At 36.7% G+C, this 18,832-nt stretch overlaps 1 protein-coding gene across 1 annotated transcript; it reads right to left on the reverse strand.

The window, feature by feature from the left end:
* Positions 1-3,412: 3,412 nt before the first annotated feature.
* LOC134310481 (twisted gastrulation protein homolog 1-A-like) lies at positions 3,413-14,599 on the reverse strand. The gene is made up of 5 exons (XM_062992081.1): positions 14,538-14,599; positions 11,236-11,387; positions 9,821-9,920; positions 9,220-9,483; positions 3,413-5,085 (listed from the first exon to the last, which is right to left on the reverse strand). Exons 2-5 carry the CDS (start codon positions 11,380-11,382, stop codon positions 4,904-4,906), a joined length of 693 nt encoding a protein of 230 aa, XP_062848151.1. The 5' UTR covers positions 11,383-11,387; positions 14,538-14,599; the 3' UTR covers positions 3,413-4,903.
* Positions 14,600-18,832: the final 4,233 nt, after the last annotated feature.

Raw genomic sequence — 18,832 nt, forward strand, 5'->3', positions numbered from 1 at the left:
TTTTTGAATATGACTGTTGTCGTTAAGTCATGTGATATTCCTTGATGTTTGTATTTTGAGTGAATCTTGCACTATTTTTTAAAAACAATAAGAACCAAGCTGATGTATGCCTGCATAATTCCTCCCTCCAAATAAATCTGGCCAGCGTGTGTCATGCAGTTGCATGTTTACAGCTGTAATTTGGCTAATCCTCAGGTTATGGTAGAATTTATTGTGCAGGTTTCTTTTGTAAGGTGGGTTTACTTACAGATTTATTTAAATATATGCACATTTATTGTAATACTGGTTTTTATTCATGGAATGCAGCATTTAATGAACATGGAATATTTATTTTTTAAAAATCAAACTTTAAATTGAATTTGTAGGCAGGGGTGAGAAGGAAATGAGGTCTATTTTACTCCCCCTATATAACCTAGTCAGAGGTGCACTTGGACGATTCAAATCGTTGGTGCAAAGCTGGAAGCCATACTGTACTAGCATATGTAAACTAACCTTTGTCAGTTTGTTTAGTTATGACTATGCATTGTACAACCTTTTTATTTATTTCTGTAAGAATAAGAGGCCACTGTTACTACAATTACTGATTTTATGGAATGATTGCCCTCCTTACTATTACTACCTAAAGCTGAGACCAGTTGCCCTGAGACGTCACTTAACCATTTAGGTCCTAATCTCTTTAAGTCTTCTACCTGTGTGGTTTGTAAACAAAAGTATTTTAAAAAGCATGTTTTACTAACCTCATTAGTACTAACCTAAATGATCCTGGTAAATTTTTTTTAACTCACATTAAAGTCAGAATTGCTAACCATTGGATCACTTGCAGTAAAATTAAGACGTAATTTTAGATAGAAAATCATAGTTAGTTAGAAGAGGTGCATGTAAGTCACATCTAAATGGTTGTTGAGAAGTAGTTACATTGTATGAGCCCAAAGATTAGAACCACCTCAGAAAAATATGCATGACACAGTCAGGGTTATATTAAATGCAGGGCTACTGGTATTTACTTGTAGTACACATGTTAAATGGGCAGAAGGGTCACAGCAGGGCTAATGTAGGTTAATGTGCAGGTCATTTTAATACTGGTGATGAGGTGAGTGTTAGAACACAGTGCATCAAATGAATCTGCATATGGGGCTTTGGAGCCTCATGCGAACTAATGTACACCATCACAATCACCTACAATGGTCACGTAGGCATCAGATCTAGCAAGAAGGACCTGGGTTCGATTCCAAGATGGAGTGGTCCGGGTACTTTCTGTGTGGAGTTTACATTTTCACACAATGTTAGCATAGGTTTCCAGGTACTTCTTTTTTGGAGTCTCGGTGGGTAAAAGCTGTTTTGAGATCATATGTGATGGGTGGTCCTAATAATTCAGTGCATTGTTGTAGGCCTAACTGTAAAATTTTTGTCATTGGCTTAATCATTTGAAATGCTTGTTGCCAAGTAACTAATCCAACTTCACCAGATAAAAACCCAGTATGTTTAAGCTAATTACTATTTACTGAGCCCCAGGTCCTTATTCTGAGTGTCTTGAAGAATTTGGTGATTGTCTTTTTAATGGTGAATGTCAAATTAGGACTATTAACTGATAAGGCTTTATTGTTAGAAACTTTAATATTTGCTTTGAAAATAAACACAATCAAGAACACACTTTGGAGTCTTTTCGAAGATACTTTATGTATCACTTTACCTACTCCCTGCTGTAACCATACCTTAGACTTAATATTAACGTGATATTAACCTAGAAAACCTTTCTGTCTCAAAGGTCACACACATTAAATAGTTCTTTCCTGCCTCGCCCTGCACAGACTGAGATTTCTCCAGATTTCTTATACTGTATATTTTTAGATAAGGGAAATGTAGTCAGTTCTGTTCAAGTTAAATAAAAACTCTATGGATATGGCTCAGGTGCTATAGTGGTACTATATGCAAGCCCGAATTACCTCGAATCACAAGCTGTGCTATTAGTTGGTTAGGCATCTACATACAAACAGAATTGACTATGTCTGACGAGGGATGGCCGAAGCCCCACGATGGACTGGCGTCCTGTCAGGACTGCGTCGCTGCATTGCACCCAGTGATTCTGGGGAAACTGGATCCATTGCGATGCTGGCCTGGCTAAAGCGGAGGTAAAAACATAACAAAAATAAAAGGAAAAATAAATAAATACATAATTAAACTACAGACTTGATTGATAGGTGTGAAAAAAATTCTGACCTATTGGGTAGTTAATGATATGGTAATTGTTTAATGGATAATCAAAACATTCTAGAAACATTTAGTATGCTGACAAGCAATTGAGCCATGTGAAACACCCACCTGTGCTAGTGCCAAGACCAACTGGTCATGTGAGTACACCCCATCTCCTCTCAGGAGAGAAAGACTTCTTTGTTTGACTTTTAATGTGTTAGTGACAGGAGGAGGGTTCAGGAGCCTTACCACCCTCCACATGGGCCCAGCCATCTGCTATCTGACCCAGAATTCACTATCAATCATAAAAAAACAAGTGCTCAGCTTCCTCCTCTATTCATCTGGGTCCTAATTAGTGCACCTGCGTACTGAAAGCATTTATACATGGAGAATCAAACCACTGAGTTTAGTCATAACTGTGATGAGACTTGCACAGATGTGTGGGTCAGCTAGATGCCCATTATGCATTAAGAATAAGAATTCAAGTTCTAATATTGTATGGAAGTTAACCATATTGTAACACTACTACACATTTATATACAGATAAACACTTGGGTCATGGTAGTCTTAAGATGTCTTGAGGTGGAAGAGATGTTGCCTTGATAGAAGCACATGACGCTCTAAATTTCCAAATATACGCCTCCCCATCAGTGGAACTGTCACATATATCCAAGCCACTCATGTCACGGGCACGGATGCACCCCCATACCATAACAGATGTTGGCTTTTGTACAATTCACTGATAATCGCATGGACTTTCCTTTTCATCTTTGGCACAGAGAACTTAAAGTCTGTTATTCCCAAAAACGAGCTGAACCATGGACTTGTCTGACCACTGCACATGTTTCCATTGTCTTTCAGATAATCTAAGATAAGTTTATGCCCCGGGAACTTAAAGCCAGACATCAATTTTATGCAGAAACGTCTCCTCCTTTGTGTAATGGAGTTTCAGATTGCATTACTTAATGCAGCAATGGAGTGTGTTAAGTGACAATGGTTTTCTAAAGTACTTCTGAGGATTATTACAGTAGCATGACAGTCTCTCATGCAATGCTATTTAAGAGCTCAAAGGCCATACCCATTCAACAGTGGTTTCTGGCTTTGCCCTTGTTAAGCATAATGTAGTAGAAGTCCTGCCTTGATTAGTGACCATCTGCTCTTTCTCTCAGGCAAATGTTACAATGTTGCTCTATAAACATAACAAGAACCAAATGTTTCTTGTCTTTTAATGAGGATTAATGGAAGACAGAAAATGAACATGCAGGTTTTCCGCACACAGCATTCTTAGTCCACATGTGTTAAGTACCATCAAAGGGGCGGTGAAAATGTTCCATTTTTTGAAGTTATTTAACAAAATTCTCCTTATATTTTAAAAATTATCACTAAGATACATCTTCAGGCTTAGTAATTACAAGCAAAATAATAACAGAGGAAAAATGTAACCAAAGATTAAACTCAGCACACAGAAGCATTTTAATTGCCTGTCCTTAATGAGTTTGCATCAGCATTTAAACTAAGGCTGCATGGCCATTAGTGGCATCCATCACTGATGTTGCACTGACAATTTATACACACCAAGACATGGGCATGCATCAAAACATCTTCCTGTCATCCATGAATGCACCATTGTCAGCAAGTGTCAGCCAATCAGGAAAAGAAAGTAAAACAAACAAAAAAACATAGTAGATTTTCTTGATGTTAAACTAACACTTAAATAATGTAACAGGTTAGCATATGCTTTTTTTATTTTTGGATATAGTTACACATTTTTACTGATTTAAATGTATTATTTTCTCATATCCGGTTTACAAAGAAGCCAGGAGGATGCTTATAAGCATCTATTGCTGTGTCCCAATCAGCATCGATCCATACTAAATACATGACACATTAGTAGACAAACATTAGTGTAGTACATTGTATGTGGTATAAGAAGTTAATATCCCAGTGATGTGGGTAAACAAACTGCAGACATACACCAGCAATGCACATCAATGCATTTTCTAAAGATGCCAAAAATAAAAAGCACTTTCAGAATGACTGATGTTCCTTTTACCTTGGAGTACAAAAATATCATATTCATATAGCCTATAAAGATATGACAATTAGAACTGATCTTTTGTCCCCTATTCCTCCTCTACTTTTCTACTCATCTTGCTTCTTGAAACAGCCCTACAATGTAGATGCTGTGTGGATGTCCACCAACTTGTACTGAAGGACAATCTGCAATATTTTTTACCTATACTGGGAAATAAAATTATTACTTGAAAGATGAAAGCTACTTTGCTAACTGAAATTTCTACTAATTTCACCTGCTCCTATTTTCCTATTATGTTTAATGTGAAAAAGTTGATAATTAGGTAATATTAGTAAACATGAATGTAGTACTAATGTTGTAAACAAGTTTTACATTACATGGTTCCCTCTTTCCTATTAAAATGATTACATTTCAGAAGAGACTGTACCTCAGAGTAACTTGCTATTGAATTACCTAAACTGAAGATTAAAATGACAGTTCATATATACATATATCTTTGCTAGAGATTTATAAAACAAAGCATAAAAGACTAACACAAAGGAAGAAATAAATGAAGGGCTTGTAGTTTACATGATTGTCACCGTTGTCCCCACTATCAGTTCAGCCAGCTGTCCTGTTGTTGTGCCCCCTAGTGGAAGGAGTGGCACCACCCACAGCACTCTTAAAGCCATATGAGGCTTAGAAGAGGCAGTTCATACACTTGACTGCTTTGCTCCCGTAGTCGATACACTCAGGTCCAATGCATTCACAGCAGGCATTGTGAAACCAACGATATTTTGAGCCTCCCATCGACTCACAGTACTGCTTGCACTGACGAATGGACACGCAGTCGTCAAAATACACCACTGTGCACATGTTGTCTAGAAAAAATAAACAGATCATAAAAATTCATTCACATTTGTTACAATTGTAAATTTAAAATAATTTTCAAATAAACACCATTTTTGTTTAATCTATCTATAAACTAAACAGAGAAATGTATTTTCTATTGTTTATGATATTAACATGATATTAAGTTTGAAAACAGTCATTCTATCAGTAACCAGACAAGTTCTTCCATAACTTGCTTGCTTAATGACTGTAAGCATTATATGTTCGCATGTTCCCTGTTGTCAGTCAACATTATATACATTTGAAAGCATAAAACACATGTTGCTGCTGGAGTGGTACAGCAATCTATTATAATAGCCCACCACTGCTAAGATCTAATGATACTGGCCAGCTGGAGTTCCACACAGAAATAACTGGCTTTGTCTGGGGCTGTGACAGCTGAAGCCCTGCAACAGACTGACACCCTGTCTAGGATATACCTGCCTTGTGCCCAGGGTTTCCCAGTCTTAATGATTACCAGGATAAAGCTCTCTTACTGCCAAGAGATTTACATCTGATTAAGTAAGGATCAATAAAGCAGCATGACTGAGCTAGTGAACCATGTACAGTAGTGTTAAAAAAAAAGCAGTGATTTTAAAAAAGTGAATAAAGCACAAAATCATTATAATAACTTTTATTTCCATAAATGAAAATGCACTGAAAATACTACACTTTCAATTCTAAATCAAAACATTAACAAAATTTTGCCAGTTTGTGTTCATCCTTTACAGAAAGTTGAGAAAAATGAATATTAGGCTGTTCAAAAAAATAGCAGTGCCAGCATTTTTCATTAAAAACTCAAAAAAATGTATCTATAACATGAAAAAATGTTTGAGGTTTCACTTTACTTCAAATTACTGAACTAATATTTAGTGGCAAAACAATTGTTTCCGAGATCTGTGTTGCATGGAGTCGATCAACTTCTGGCACCTCTGAACAGGTATTCCAGTCCAGGATGATTAGACTACATTCCACAGTTCTTCTGCAATTTTGGGTTTTGCCTCAAAAAACGTGTTTCAGATTTCAGCCCACAAGTTCTCTATGGGATTGAGGTCAGGGGATTGGGCTGGTCACTCTATTACCTCAATGTTGTTTGTCTGTAACCAAGATGTTTTGGGTCATTGTCATGTTGAAACACCCGTTTTAAGGACATTTCTTCTTCGACATAGGGCAACATGATCTCCTCAAGTATTCTGATATATTTAAATTGATCCATGATCCCGCGTATGTGATAAATAGGCGTAACACCATGGTATGAGAAACATCCCCATATCATCATTTTGTACCACCATGCTTTACTGTCTTCACAGTGTACTTTGGCTTGAATTCAGTGCTCGATGGTCGTCTGACATACTGTCTACAGCCACTAGACCCAAAAAGAACAATTTTGCTTTCACCAGTCCACAAAATGTTGAGCCATTTCTCTTTGGACCAGTCAATGTGTTCTTGGCAAATGTTAACCAATTCAGGACTTGTCTTTTTCTTAACAACGGGACTTTGCAAGGAGTTCTTGCTGGTAAATTGGCTTCACTTAATCATCTTCTGTACTCACTGGGAACTTCAGATGTTCCTTGATCTTTCTGGAGGTGATCATTGGCTGAGTATTTGCCATTTTGGCTATTCTTCGATCCATTTGAACAGTAGTTCCACACTTCCTTCTGCGTCTTTCAGGTGTTGGTTGTCACTTCAAGGCATTTGAGATCATTTTAGCTGAGCACCCAATAATATGCTGCACTTCTCTGTATGTTTTTCCCTCTACTATCAACTTTTTAATCAAAGTATGCTGTTCATCAGAACAATGTCTGGAACAACCCATTTTCCCCAGTATTTCAGAAGGAAATGTGCTATGACCAACCTGTGCAACATTTGCCACCCTCCTACCTTAAATAAGGGCCAAAACTGACACCCGTTCTTCTGCAGAATGAATGATTTCACCAATTGAACTCCTCACTGCTATTATTTTGAACAACCCCCTTTCAATCAATGCTTCAATTACTCAGAATGAGTGGCATGCATGTCCTAATTGTTGGGTTTGTTTTGTTTTCATTACTCTACTACACTTTCAAGTAAATTATTTGCTATGTAGAAATAGCATTTCTACTAAAAACAGTGATTTATCAGGTTAATGGTGTTGGACTGCTATTATTTTGAACACCACTGTAAGTCCATTCTGAACTGTTTCATGATGGGTAAAAGGAAAATCCATTGAAACGTTGTTATAAATTAAAGGTAAACGGCAAAACAAGTAGTGCCACATTAGGAAAATCTTAATTAAGTTTTTTTTTTTATTTGACTGGTCAAGAAGTGTTGATTTATTTTTACAGCACTGTTCTGATAGGCAGTACTATGTTTGAGGTAAATTTAAGCTTCTCATTAGTATCGAGCAATTCATATAATGATATACTGTATACACTAATCAACCATACCATTAAAACCCCCTCTTTGTTTCTACACTAACTGTCCATTTTATCAGCCCCACTTACCATATAGAAGCACTTTGTAGTTCTGCAATTACTGACTGTAGTCCATCCATTTCTCTACATAATTTTTTAGCCCGCTTTCACCCAGTTCTTCAATGGTCAGGACCCCGAAAGGACCACCACAGAGTAGGTATTATTTAGGTGGTGGATCATTCTCTTAGTGTGTGTTGTGCTGGTATGAGTGGATCAGACACAGCAGCGCTGCTGGAGTTTTTAATTACTGTGTCCACTCACTGTCCACTCTATTAGACACTCCTACCTTGTTGGTCCACCTTGTAAATGTAAAGTCAGAGACGATCACTCATCTATTGCTGCTGTTTGAGTTGATCATTTTCTAGACCTTCATCAGTGGTCACAGGACACTGCCTACGGGGCGCTGTTGGCTGATATATTTTTGGTTGGTGGACTATTCTCAGTCCAGCAGTGACAGTAAGGTGTTTAAAAACTCCATCAGCACTGCTGGGTCTTATCCACTCATACCAGCACAACACACACTAACACACCACCACCATGTCAGTGTCACTGCAGTGCTGAGAATGACCCACCACCCAAATAATACCTGCTCTGTAGTGGTCCTGGGAGAGTCCTGACCAATGAAGAAGAGCATGAAAGGGGGCTAACAAAACATGCAGAGAAACAGATGGACTACAGTCAGTAATTGTGGAACTACAAAGTGCTTCTATATGGTAAGTGAAGCCAATAAAATGTAAGTGTAGTAAGTGTAGAAACAAGGTGGTTTTAATGTTATGGCTGATCGGTGTATATGAATAGAATATATATAATATAATAATTGTCTTAATTTCATGTAGCCCAACAGACATGGGTTTAACATTAAAAAACCATCAGTAACTAAAATGGTGTTTATAAAGGTTTTTCAGCACAAAAAAAACAAACATAAATGAATTCCAAAAATTGACAAGGGCTCAACTACTATAGCAGCAGGACCAGTCCTGTTTTGCAATAATTCAAAACAGACAACAAAATATAAATTATGCATTGTTGTCTCACAAAAAGTGTAATAGCATATTGCTGCAGCATAAGCTGTTTTTAAAACTTTGAGTAACTGGTAAAGGTTATACAAGTACTACTCATACAGGCATTTATAAACATTACATATCTGTGTACTGCAACCCACACAACAGTAAAAGCAGTATAACATGGCGTAAGTGTAAACTAAACCCAGGTGTCTCAAATCACTGAACACTTCTGTGTTACGGTAAATGCATTTTGAGTGTTTGATCTCTGCAACAAATGTAGGTTAATGTTTATTTTAAATAATCTAAAAACGTATTGTTTTATGTACTTATTTAGAAAAAAATATTTTTAAAACAGATGCATTTTCATGCTGTTACAATCCATTTAATACATATAGGGGACACCCTAAACTGCACTAAATAGGGTGTCAAAATAATTATATTTTTGGTGATGCACTATTTGGCTTACAGTAGAGCATGGCAGTTTTCATTTTAGGGCAGAGCAAATTAACTCAGTAATATGGTTTTGGTCCTGAATTACTGCTTATAGGATACCGTTTTTATTTTTCAGTTTACACAAACAACATGCATACACACAGGAAAACAATCCTGTTTTCATTACGACTGCATCATCACAGCTTATTGTTAAAAATGTGTTAAGATTTCAAACCTTGTGTGTTATCGTAGCTGGAATGGATGCTGTTTCCAGGCAGTGAAACATTCTGATGTTGGTCCTCTACTGTCTCTAGAAAAGACACCAGACTTTCATGGTAAGAGAGTTCCTCAGCCACAGGAAAGGAGACCACCATCATGTTAATGGGAGCTTCTCCCTCTGTGAGTGCTCTGAACAGTGAAGGGATAGGCCTGTACAGGTCCTCCACTGTGCTCTTAGAGGTGGCTGGTGTGTCACTGTAGTTTCTTGGGTTGCACATGCCTAAAAGAGAGTTGGACAAAATCAACAGAGCTGTGATCAGAACTCACAGGAAGGCAGAGGAGTTCAGCTCCCTCTACTCACAAAAGGGAAGACAAGTGAAAAAATCTGAGACACCCACAAAAAGTTATCCCATACTGCAGTATACTTCTGGTAAACATTGAGCTTTTAGAGAAAAGACATTCTTTCGAAAATTACTAGTTCTAAATGACTATGCTCTGACCAAGTCCCATAAACACACAGTAGAAAAACAAAAAGAAAAATTGTACATTACATCCAAAGGCAGCTGAACGGACTAGAGAATGGAATTTATTTTTTTAACCGTCTGATTCTAACTTACCCACGCAGTCACAGCACTCCTCCCACAGTGTGCCCAGGCATAACATGCACTCCTTACAACATGAGCAGTTGCCATCCGATGGCCTGCACTGACACAGCTCCTAAAAACGTAGCATAAACACAGATCATTAGACTGAAGTTTTATCAGGACTAAACAAGACTAGTTTACTTTAAAACAGTAAAAGAAAAGAAAAAACTGTGTCAAAAGTTCCAAATATGTATGTTAAATATCCGCACATTCTAAAATATCTTACCTTAATCTTATTTAACTGGCTTTCAAATAAATTCAGCCAAGGAGATCAGACATTCTCATCACTGTGGAGAAATTTTGGCCCACCAGAGTTGCTTTAATCTATTTCGATTAAAGTGCTTTCCAGCATGATATGTACATTTTAGGCCCTGCCACATCAACTCAGTGGGGTTAAAGCCAGGACATAGGCCAGTGACTAGGCCACTCCAAAACCTTAATTCTGTTTAGTTTGAACCATTAAATCTGGACTGTCTTGTTGTTTTATCGCCTTCCTGGGTAAATTGTCAGCGCACTCTTGGAGAAATACTGAAAGGTTGATCAGATCTGATATGACACTACTGTTACAAGTTTTCTTCATTTGGAGACATTTGTTCTTACTGTGATTCAGTGGAGTAACTGAGCCTGAGCAAGTAATTATCCCCTATTCCAGACTAAAGAACTTTTCCTGTGATTGCTGCATACTGCACAAACTGCATTGCTCAGACCATTGGCCTTGGTGTGGCATGTCTAACTAATGCCAGTAATTAATCAAATCTAGTTAATTGATTTATTTCTTTTAATATTTTTTTTATAGTTGTCCAAATGGCAAATGCTGTTTTTCTGCACTGTTTGTTATTTAATGAATGTAAGTGCATGTTAGCTTTATTAGTAAAAAAGCACATGGCTGACAGATTAAGCATTTTGCAAATCGTATTTTGTAGTGCAGTGCATGTGGTTGATAGTAATTAAGTGTGAGTGTTGTTCTCTTCAAGTGCTCTGTGCAACCTCAAGCTGTCTGTGAAGGAGCAGGAGGAGCTAAAAAGTGGAGGGCACATTCCAGATGTGCATAATGACATGGAAAAAACAGGCTAACCTCCACCAGTCCCAATGTAAAACATGGATGGTCTGTCTCTTCTTACAACACAATTAGGCTTTTAGTGACTTTAACTGAATGGTTTGTGTTCAGATTCCTAACCTCAAAATTTTTCTACTTGTTAGCCAAACCTAATGGAATGAATTTGGTGAAAGAATGAGTTTCCTTGTTAAAAGTCAGAAAACTTGTAGCAATAACCAAAATGTGATTTATGCAGTGTGTTAATTATTTCGATTTTTTCTGACGACAGTCAATGGGAACACACAATCATGTTATATAAGACATGAGAAAATGTTATAACAAGCTATTTTACCTGTATTAGACACTTGCTGACATCACTGGCACACAGGGCTTTATTGCAAGCACTGGAAAGGGAGAGTGCTGACAAAAAGACAAGAAAAACTGCCAACAGGGATGTTCGCCCCCAAGCCGACTGCATCTCGCCGTCATCAAATTTCATCCAACCTGCATTTACAGATTATTATTAAATTCTGACTTACTAAATGCAGTTTCAAATTATCTTTTTCTTTTGAAATTTAGTTTAAATTGTAGTTCTGAAAGTTGTAATTAGTTTTTAACCTTCAGATTTCCTTTAATTTCTACATTTTGTTATTTTTAGAAATTTACTTATACAATATTGCCACAGTGGTCTATTAAGCCAGCCTTTCTCAACCGGGGTGCCGTCTGGCTTCGTCAGGGGTGCCGTCAAAAATATTCTGACGTTACTGATATTGAAAATGAAATAAATTCAAAATACAAAAAAGTCAACTTATCTTGAAAATGTAGACCATTAGCCGCCTCAAACATCAAAAATGGTCTCACATGCCCCTTTCCCCATGCTACAACGTCAACGCGGGTTGCATGCGTTGCCTATAGTGATGGCTCGTTCGCGAACGATCCGATTCTATTGAATGGCTCTTTAAAATGAACAAAAGGAACCGAGTCGCGCCACTGGGAGCCGTTATAATACATATTTATATTTCTGTGCAGTTCTTATCGGCTGTAATTCAACCATTCCGCTTCAGAGAAACCATGCAGACAATGAGCAGTGCTAGTGCTATAATGACAAATAATTGAGAAATAAACTATAAACTTGTTTAATGATATTAAATCTGATTGGTTCATGGTGCATGTTTTAAAGCAGAAACAAGCACAGGCACATCTCTGCACAAGAGAGGATTTTTCTGAAACTTAATGCAATGCAACCACAGCACGTCTCTTCCCTGTAGTGTTTTTGTGTGTTAGCAGTCCGAGGGATGCAGAGTGTACGTTTTTTAACACATTTTAGACTGGGGTGACTTGAGATTTTGAATACTTTTAAAGGGTGCCATGACTGAAAAAAGTTTGAGAAACTCTGTATTAAGCTACCACACTGCCTCTGAGATCGTTATATGAATCTCAGCTGTGCCAACCAGGCATCTACACAGACATTACTGGTTAGGTCTGGGGTGATGGCCAGTGGATTGGCACCCTGTCCATGGTATTCCTGCCTTGCACCCAGTGTTTCCAGCTAAAACCAGACTTGTCATGACCCTGACCAGTATAAAGTGGTTGATGAAAATAAAAGAAAGAGATCAATATGATCAGAGAGTGCAAATAATACATACATAATATTTTACATTTTTATATATTTTTAAATTGCATCTTGCAATTTTAGACATGGAGAAAATACTTTGGCAGAATGTGAAAAAATGTAAACAATGGATTTCTATAACTAACTTTACAGTGTTTTCCAAAACTTTTATCACCCCAGGTTAACACCTTAGCTTCAAATTCCATATTTTGTTAATTTTCTAAGTAAAACAAAATGAGCATGTCCTCTACAGACAACAAACTTAAATGTGGTATTTTCTGCAAATATTAGTGCATTTTCGTATTTACATAAATACTTGGTAAAATGTATCATATTTAAAATATTTCATAACTTTTACACAACACATTTTGCTATTATTTCATACAAACGTGAAATTAAGAAAGGACAAACCCAGTAATTGTGTTTTAAAGAGTGAAGAAGTATTGCTATGCCTGTAGTGGATGTTAACTTGGCTTCACTTGGTCGTCATTTAACCCAGGATATCCAGACTTTTGTGTAAGACTGTACATTTCGAATAATATAGTACAATATTCTTCTTTAATGTTAGATTTAAAAAAGCATATACACTGCAAATCTAATGTGCCTTTTTAATAGAAACTTCATGTTTAGTTTGGGTCCTGTATGAATTATCTCTCTTTCTTCTTTCTTTTATTTCAATGAACAGTTATGGACAGTCAGTTTAGGATTAGCAGCACTACTTTGGGTTAAAGGGCAGTTGTAGCCTAGTGGTTAGGGGACTGGACTAGTATCAAAAGGTCACTTGTTCAAGTCCCACCACTGCCAGGTTGCCACTGTTGGGCCCTTAAGCAAGGCCCTCAACCATCAATTGCATAGACAATATACTGTCACAGTACTGTAAGTTGGTTTGGATTAAAAGCGTCTGCTAAATGCCAAAAACGTAAATGTTAATGTACTTTGCCAATCAATCATACAGATTTATTGATATATCCTTTTGTGGTATAAAGGGAGGAGCAAAAGCGATACACGTTGCTATCATCAGATGGTATATAATGTTATGTAGCTCATTCTTATAATTCTTTAATATACCTCACAAAATGTTTTGCAGCTTTATAATTATTATTAGCTTTAATTATCATCATTACCGTTATTATTATTATGCAGCTTATATTATTATGTTAATATTATTATTAATATTATTATTATTCATTTTGATAAAACTGCCACACAGGTAAAGTAGGTAAACTTTATTTTTCTATTACCTTATTTCCATGTTGTTTTCTCTAAGGAGCCTTAAATCAACTGCAGGAGTGTTGCAGTACAGCAGAGCTGACAAACCCATCAGAAAACAATACACACATGCGCACACAGACAACAGGCTGCACTTTCCTCACTACCTATTGTTATGATAAAATGGGCGGTAACATCAAAGCAGCCTTAACTGCGCAAAGCCAGGTGATAAAACGGCTATAAACGGTATACTAAATAGCTTCCAACTGTAAATGCAATGCACAACATGGGGTGTGGAAGCCATTATTCCACAGAGGTAATTGGATAGGATAGGACAGGATAGGATAGGAGAAGCCATTTAGGAATGACCCTTGTATAAGCGAGAAATGCTCACACCAGAAGAAAAACGCGCTCTAACCCGCTGTGGTTACAAAATGTAACAATAAAAGTAACAGTTGCTTAGTTTTTCTTACTTTTGAGAAACTTATGCAAACTTTCAAAGGCATGATGTAAACTAATTAAATCCCAGTAATCCATTCCTTATGTCTGAGGAACACCCTCGAGTTAAACTTAGTCTACCAAAAGTAGGTTATTATGCTTATCCACAGCAGAACTGTTCCTACAAGCTCACAAAAGAGCAACAGTGTGTAACATTTAGATTATAGCGGTTTTATTGTATAGCATATTACTCATTTTCCGGCTTTGTACCTCGATTATAGAAAAAAACAACACAAGTCCATCTTCATTTGTCTAAAGTTAAGAAAAGAATACTGCCATGGTCGCTACAGTTTCAGAACAGCTCGGCCAAGAAAAAACAACAACAAATAACTTACCGTCTTAAAATTAAGTTCCGTTCGGATACAGAAATGTTATAAAGTGTTCCCCTTTTGTTTACTTCACTTTTTAGAAATAGAATTAAGACATGTTCTGTGTCGACGGCGTCTCTCTCTCCTCTCCACACAAAGCAGGAGAAGTAAGACACAGCGCCTTAAAGAGACAGTCAACTGAACTGCAGGTGAGAGACCCTGACCTGCTGTCCTGCTACCCTCACCCACTCACTCACCCCACTCTGCACACACACACACACTCTGTTCAGAACAATTAAAACTATATATTTTGATATTTACATTTACCAGACGCTTTTATCCAAAGTGACTGTCACAATGAGCTATTGAGGGTTAAGGGTCTTGCTCAGGGACCCAACAGTGGCAACTTGGTGGTGGTGGGGCTTGAACCAGCAACCTTTTGCTTACTAGTCCAGTACCTTAACCACTGAGCTATCACTGCCCCCTATAGTTACATACAATGTAGTGTATACATGACTGTATGGAAATTAATAGTTATCAATAAGTCAAGGTGCAAAAATGTTCTAAAGTGTTCCTTTTTGTAAATATAATACCTACAACACATTCCAAAAAAGGTAAAACCACAATGGATTTAGACCCCTTAACTTTTTGCACACTTTAAGTTGTGAATTTGCATTTTGAATTCATATAATTGTTATATTTACCCAACAATCTACACTAATTCATAATGTTAAAAGTGTATTTTTAAGATTTTCAAAAATGAATTAAAAGTCATTAATAAAAATTTCTCATTCACAAAAGCATTCAAACCCACTACATAATTTAGCAAATTCAGTTCCTACATAATGGTGGCAGCATCATGCAATGGGGCTGCTTTTCTGGGACAGGAAAACTGGTAAGCAGGCACGTGCACAGATAGACCCCTAGTGGTGCTCAAGCACCTGCCCTTTTGCCCTGGATGAGAAAAGTGCCCTTTCTGCTGAAGCCCAATTTTTGTCTACATTCATTAATATTTAAAAATAAATATTACCCTCTCTGTCATCAATTCCCCCAAAAGTGTTTCACTAGTTTTGTTTTATTTAAAATCTTACTTATTTTGATGTGAAAGCCTGAAAAAAAAAAAAACATGAGCACAAACATTCTGCAGGAAAATGTCAAGTAGCTCTCACAGTAATTTGTTGAAAATAGATACAAACATACAATGTTTTTTAATTAAAGCATCATGGTCAAAACGCTGTGTAGGAAAAGTCACCTTTTATTTTCATGCAAGCATTTATACTTCAACAGTTGAGGTTTACAAATGAGGAATAATTAACATTACAAACTAATATATGTAGAAGGCTAATTATAATGCTCTATGATATAGAACAACATACAAAAAATGATGAATAAATAGGAATATGTTATTTAGCTGTCTATTTGATTTTATTGGCATAATAATAGGCCCATTGTTAACAATAAATACCCAAAGTGGGTTTCAAAGGTAGTTCTGAAGTTGAGCTAATTTTTTATGATTATTTAATATATTGTTTGGTAATTAAAAAGCACACAATATGGCCTTGTTTTTGCCTGTTTTTTTATTTATTCAATTTGATAATTTGAGTTATTTGATTAGATGTGTATTGATTGTGTTAACAAAAATAAACATATAAGTTTATCCTACTGTGTTTTTTTTTTAATTTTATTAATAATTTTGACGATGGGTGCCCTTTTTTTTGGCTTGAGCACGTGCCCCCAAAAATGTCTGTGCACGTGCCTGCTGGTAAGAATTCACTAATAAATGAATGCACCCAAATACAGCAACAGTCTTAAAGTAAACCTACTCCAGAGTGCATGCAAACTTAGACTGAGACAAATGTTCACCCTTCAGCATAAAAATGTAACATACAGCCAAAGCAACAATAAAGTGGCTAGTTCACCACTCATCAAATCAAAATAAATTTTTTTGCTAATTTTCCACCCAATCTACTGTAGTAGTACTCAGTAATCTGATAGTATTTCGCTTCCCCTACTGCCGCTCACCTCCACTCCTGACCGAAGAGCGCCATGACTAACACATGCCAACTTCGTAACGTGTGCTTTAGCCTACAGCTTCTTTTCACCTTCACAAGGTGGGTTTATATGGAGTTCTGTATCAAGTATGGAGAGTCATGCACGAATTCCCTGTCTTTGTGTGGGTGCCATCAATCAGCCAGCAAAGGTTATAATTGTAAATGCAGCGGTTATGAGGTATCCCCTCCGGCATTCCCTCCCTCTGAAAAGTCAACCATTGTCTTTACAGATGCCCAGCCTGCAAGTAGCAGATCTACTCTAAGTGCAAAATATTGTCACAAGCAAGGATAGGTCGAGGTTTGACACTATGCAAAACCTGCATGAGTGAACCATCTAAATTTCATTATTTAAAAAAAATTAAGTAAAAAAAAACTGTGCATAAATGGCAAGGCCAAAGATCCAAATTGAATCCTTGTGACATTTGATTCCTTAGATAGAACTGCTTAAAACATGAGTCTGTAATAAAAAAAAAAACCCACATTACTGTTAGTTAACAAAGTTTATTGCTGCATTTACAGTTAGTCATACACCTTAGATACAAACCTCATTTGTTTCATTGCACTTTCTGAAAATGCAATAAAACTGAACTAACTTATTTGTTAACCTACTTAAAACTTTGAGTTTTAGTGTTTTCAGTGACAAACCTGCAATTCTATTTGCTAAATGTAACATTATTATCTATTTGCTAAAAATTTAGCTGGGACAGAGACATGTTTACCACACGGTCACATAACATTTGCACAAAGTGGTAAACCACGACCCATCCTTACTTGCAAATATTAAGTCTTTGGTGGATGCTCTTCTTATACTCAGTCTTGATGACCTCACCTGTTACCAGTCAAATTGCTAACTGTGGAACATTCCAGAACAATGTTTCTTGTACAATCTTTTTTTGTTGCCACTGTCTTTTATTAACTTTCATAAAGTGTTGCATGCATCACATCCTATTGTTTTCTATACGTACTATACTTTCTATACGTAAGACTCTTAAGTTTGTCAGTAAAAACACTCAAAATGTTTTTTGCACTCAAGTAACCTGTTAGATCCAACCAGTCAGTAATGAGTTTACTTAAATTGCATCAGTCACCAGAACTGAATCCAACTGAGCACCTATGGGGTTTGTTAAAATGAAAGACTTGTAGCCACAACATGCAGTATTCAAAAGACACACAAAAAATACCCCAAACACAGTACACTGTACTACATAGTGACACAAAAGCAGTGTGGTAATAAAAACAGAATTTTAGTGCTGGGACATGCATTTTGCCAGAGGTAAATTCAACAAAACTTAGTCAGACTCTTTTTTTATTTATTATTTTTTTTATTTACAAATGTATTCAGACCCTCTATTTCCTAAAGTATATCAATTATAAACTGCCATTCAGGGTCATTAGATTGCAGGCACTCTGGAGGAGATTTTCCTCAAAAGATGTCCTTTATTTCTTACCAGACTTTAATGTAGGGATGGTATTAGATTATACGCGGTGTCCATTTTTCTGCAAAACGCTTGCTGTTTTGTCCAAAGGGTTACATTGTTGTCTTATCACACCAGAGAATCTTTTCCCTCGTCACAGTCCTTTACACACCATTCGGCCAAGTGCAAGTGGGTCATATACCTTTTACTTAACAGACTATCATATTGCAACATATATGAATTGCTGCAGAAATGGTAAAAGAGATGAGCTCCTTTATAGTGATCAGTGTTTTTTTTTTTACCTTCATGCCCATGGCCCTTATTGTTTCATATCTAATTTGGCCAGACAGCCAACTCTACCAAGAGTTAAGGTTGTCTCAAAATTCCTTAATTTCCAAATTATTGGGACCACTGTGGTCCTGGGAACAACCAAAGCCCAAGATTTGGTTTTATATCCTTGCCCTGCTTTATGCCTTGCACCAACAGTTCCACCGATCCTCACAGTTCCTTCATGGATTGTGTGAATTGATATAGTGTAAATTGTGGGCCCTTTCAGATCCAGGTTGGTGCATTTTTAAACTAAGTCCAATGAATTAAATTATGGCAACAGTTAGACTGCAGCTGAGTTCTAGACACATATCAAGGATAAATACAGGAAACATAATTGACCTGATCGTAATTTTGGGTGCCACAACAAAGGGTCCGAATAGTTCTATACATAAAATATTTCAGGATTTTATTTTAAATTGTCAAAAAACTCCCACTGTCTATATGGGTGACTAAGTGAAAAATGATGGGTAAAATGGCAATTTAAAATCAAACCCACAACACAATAAATAGTAAATGAATGAAAACA

The sequence above is a fragment of the Trichomycterus rosablanca genome, chromosome 3 (assembly GCF_030014385.1).
Source record: "Trichomycterus rosablanca isolate fTriRos1 chromosome 3, fTriRos1.hap1, whole genome shotgun sequence".
NCBI classification, from domain to species: domain Eukaryota; kingdom Metazoa; phylum Chordata; class Actinopteri; order Siluriformes; family Trichomycteridae; genus Trichomycterus; species Trichomycterus rosablanca.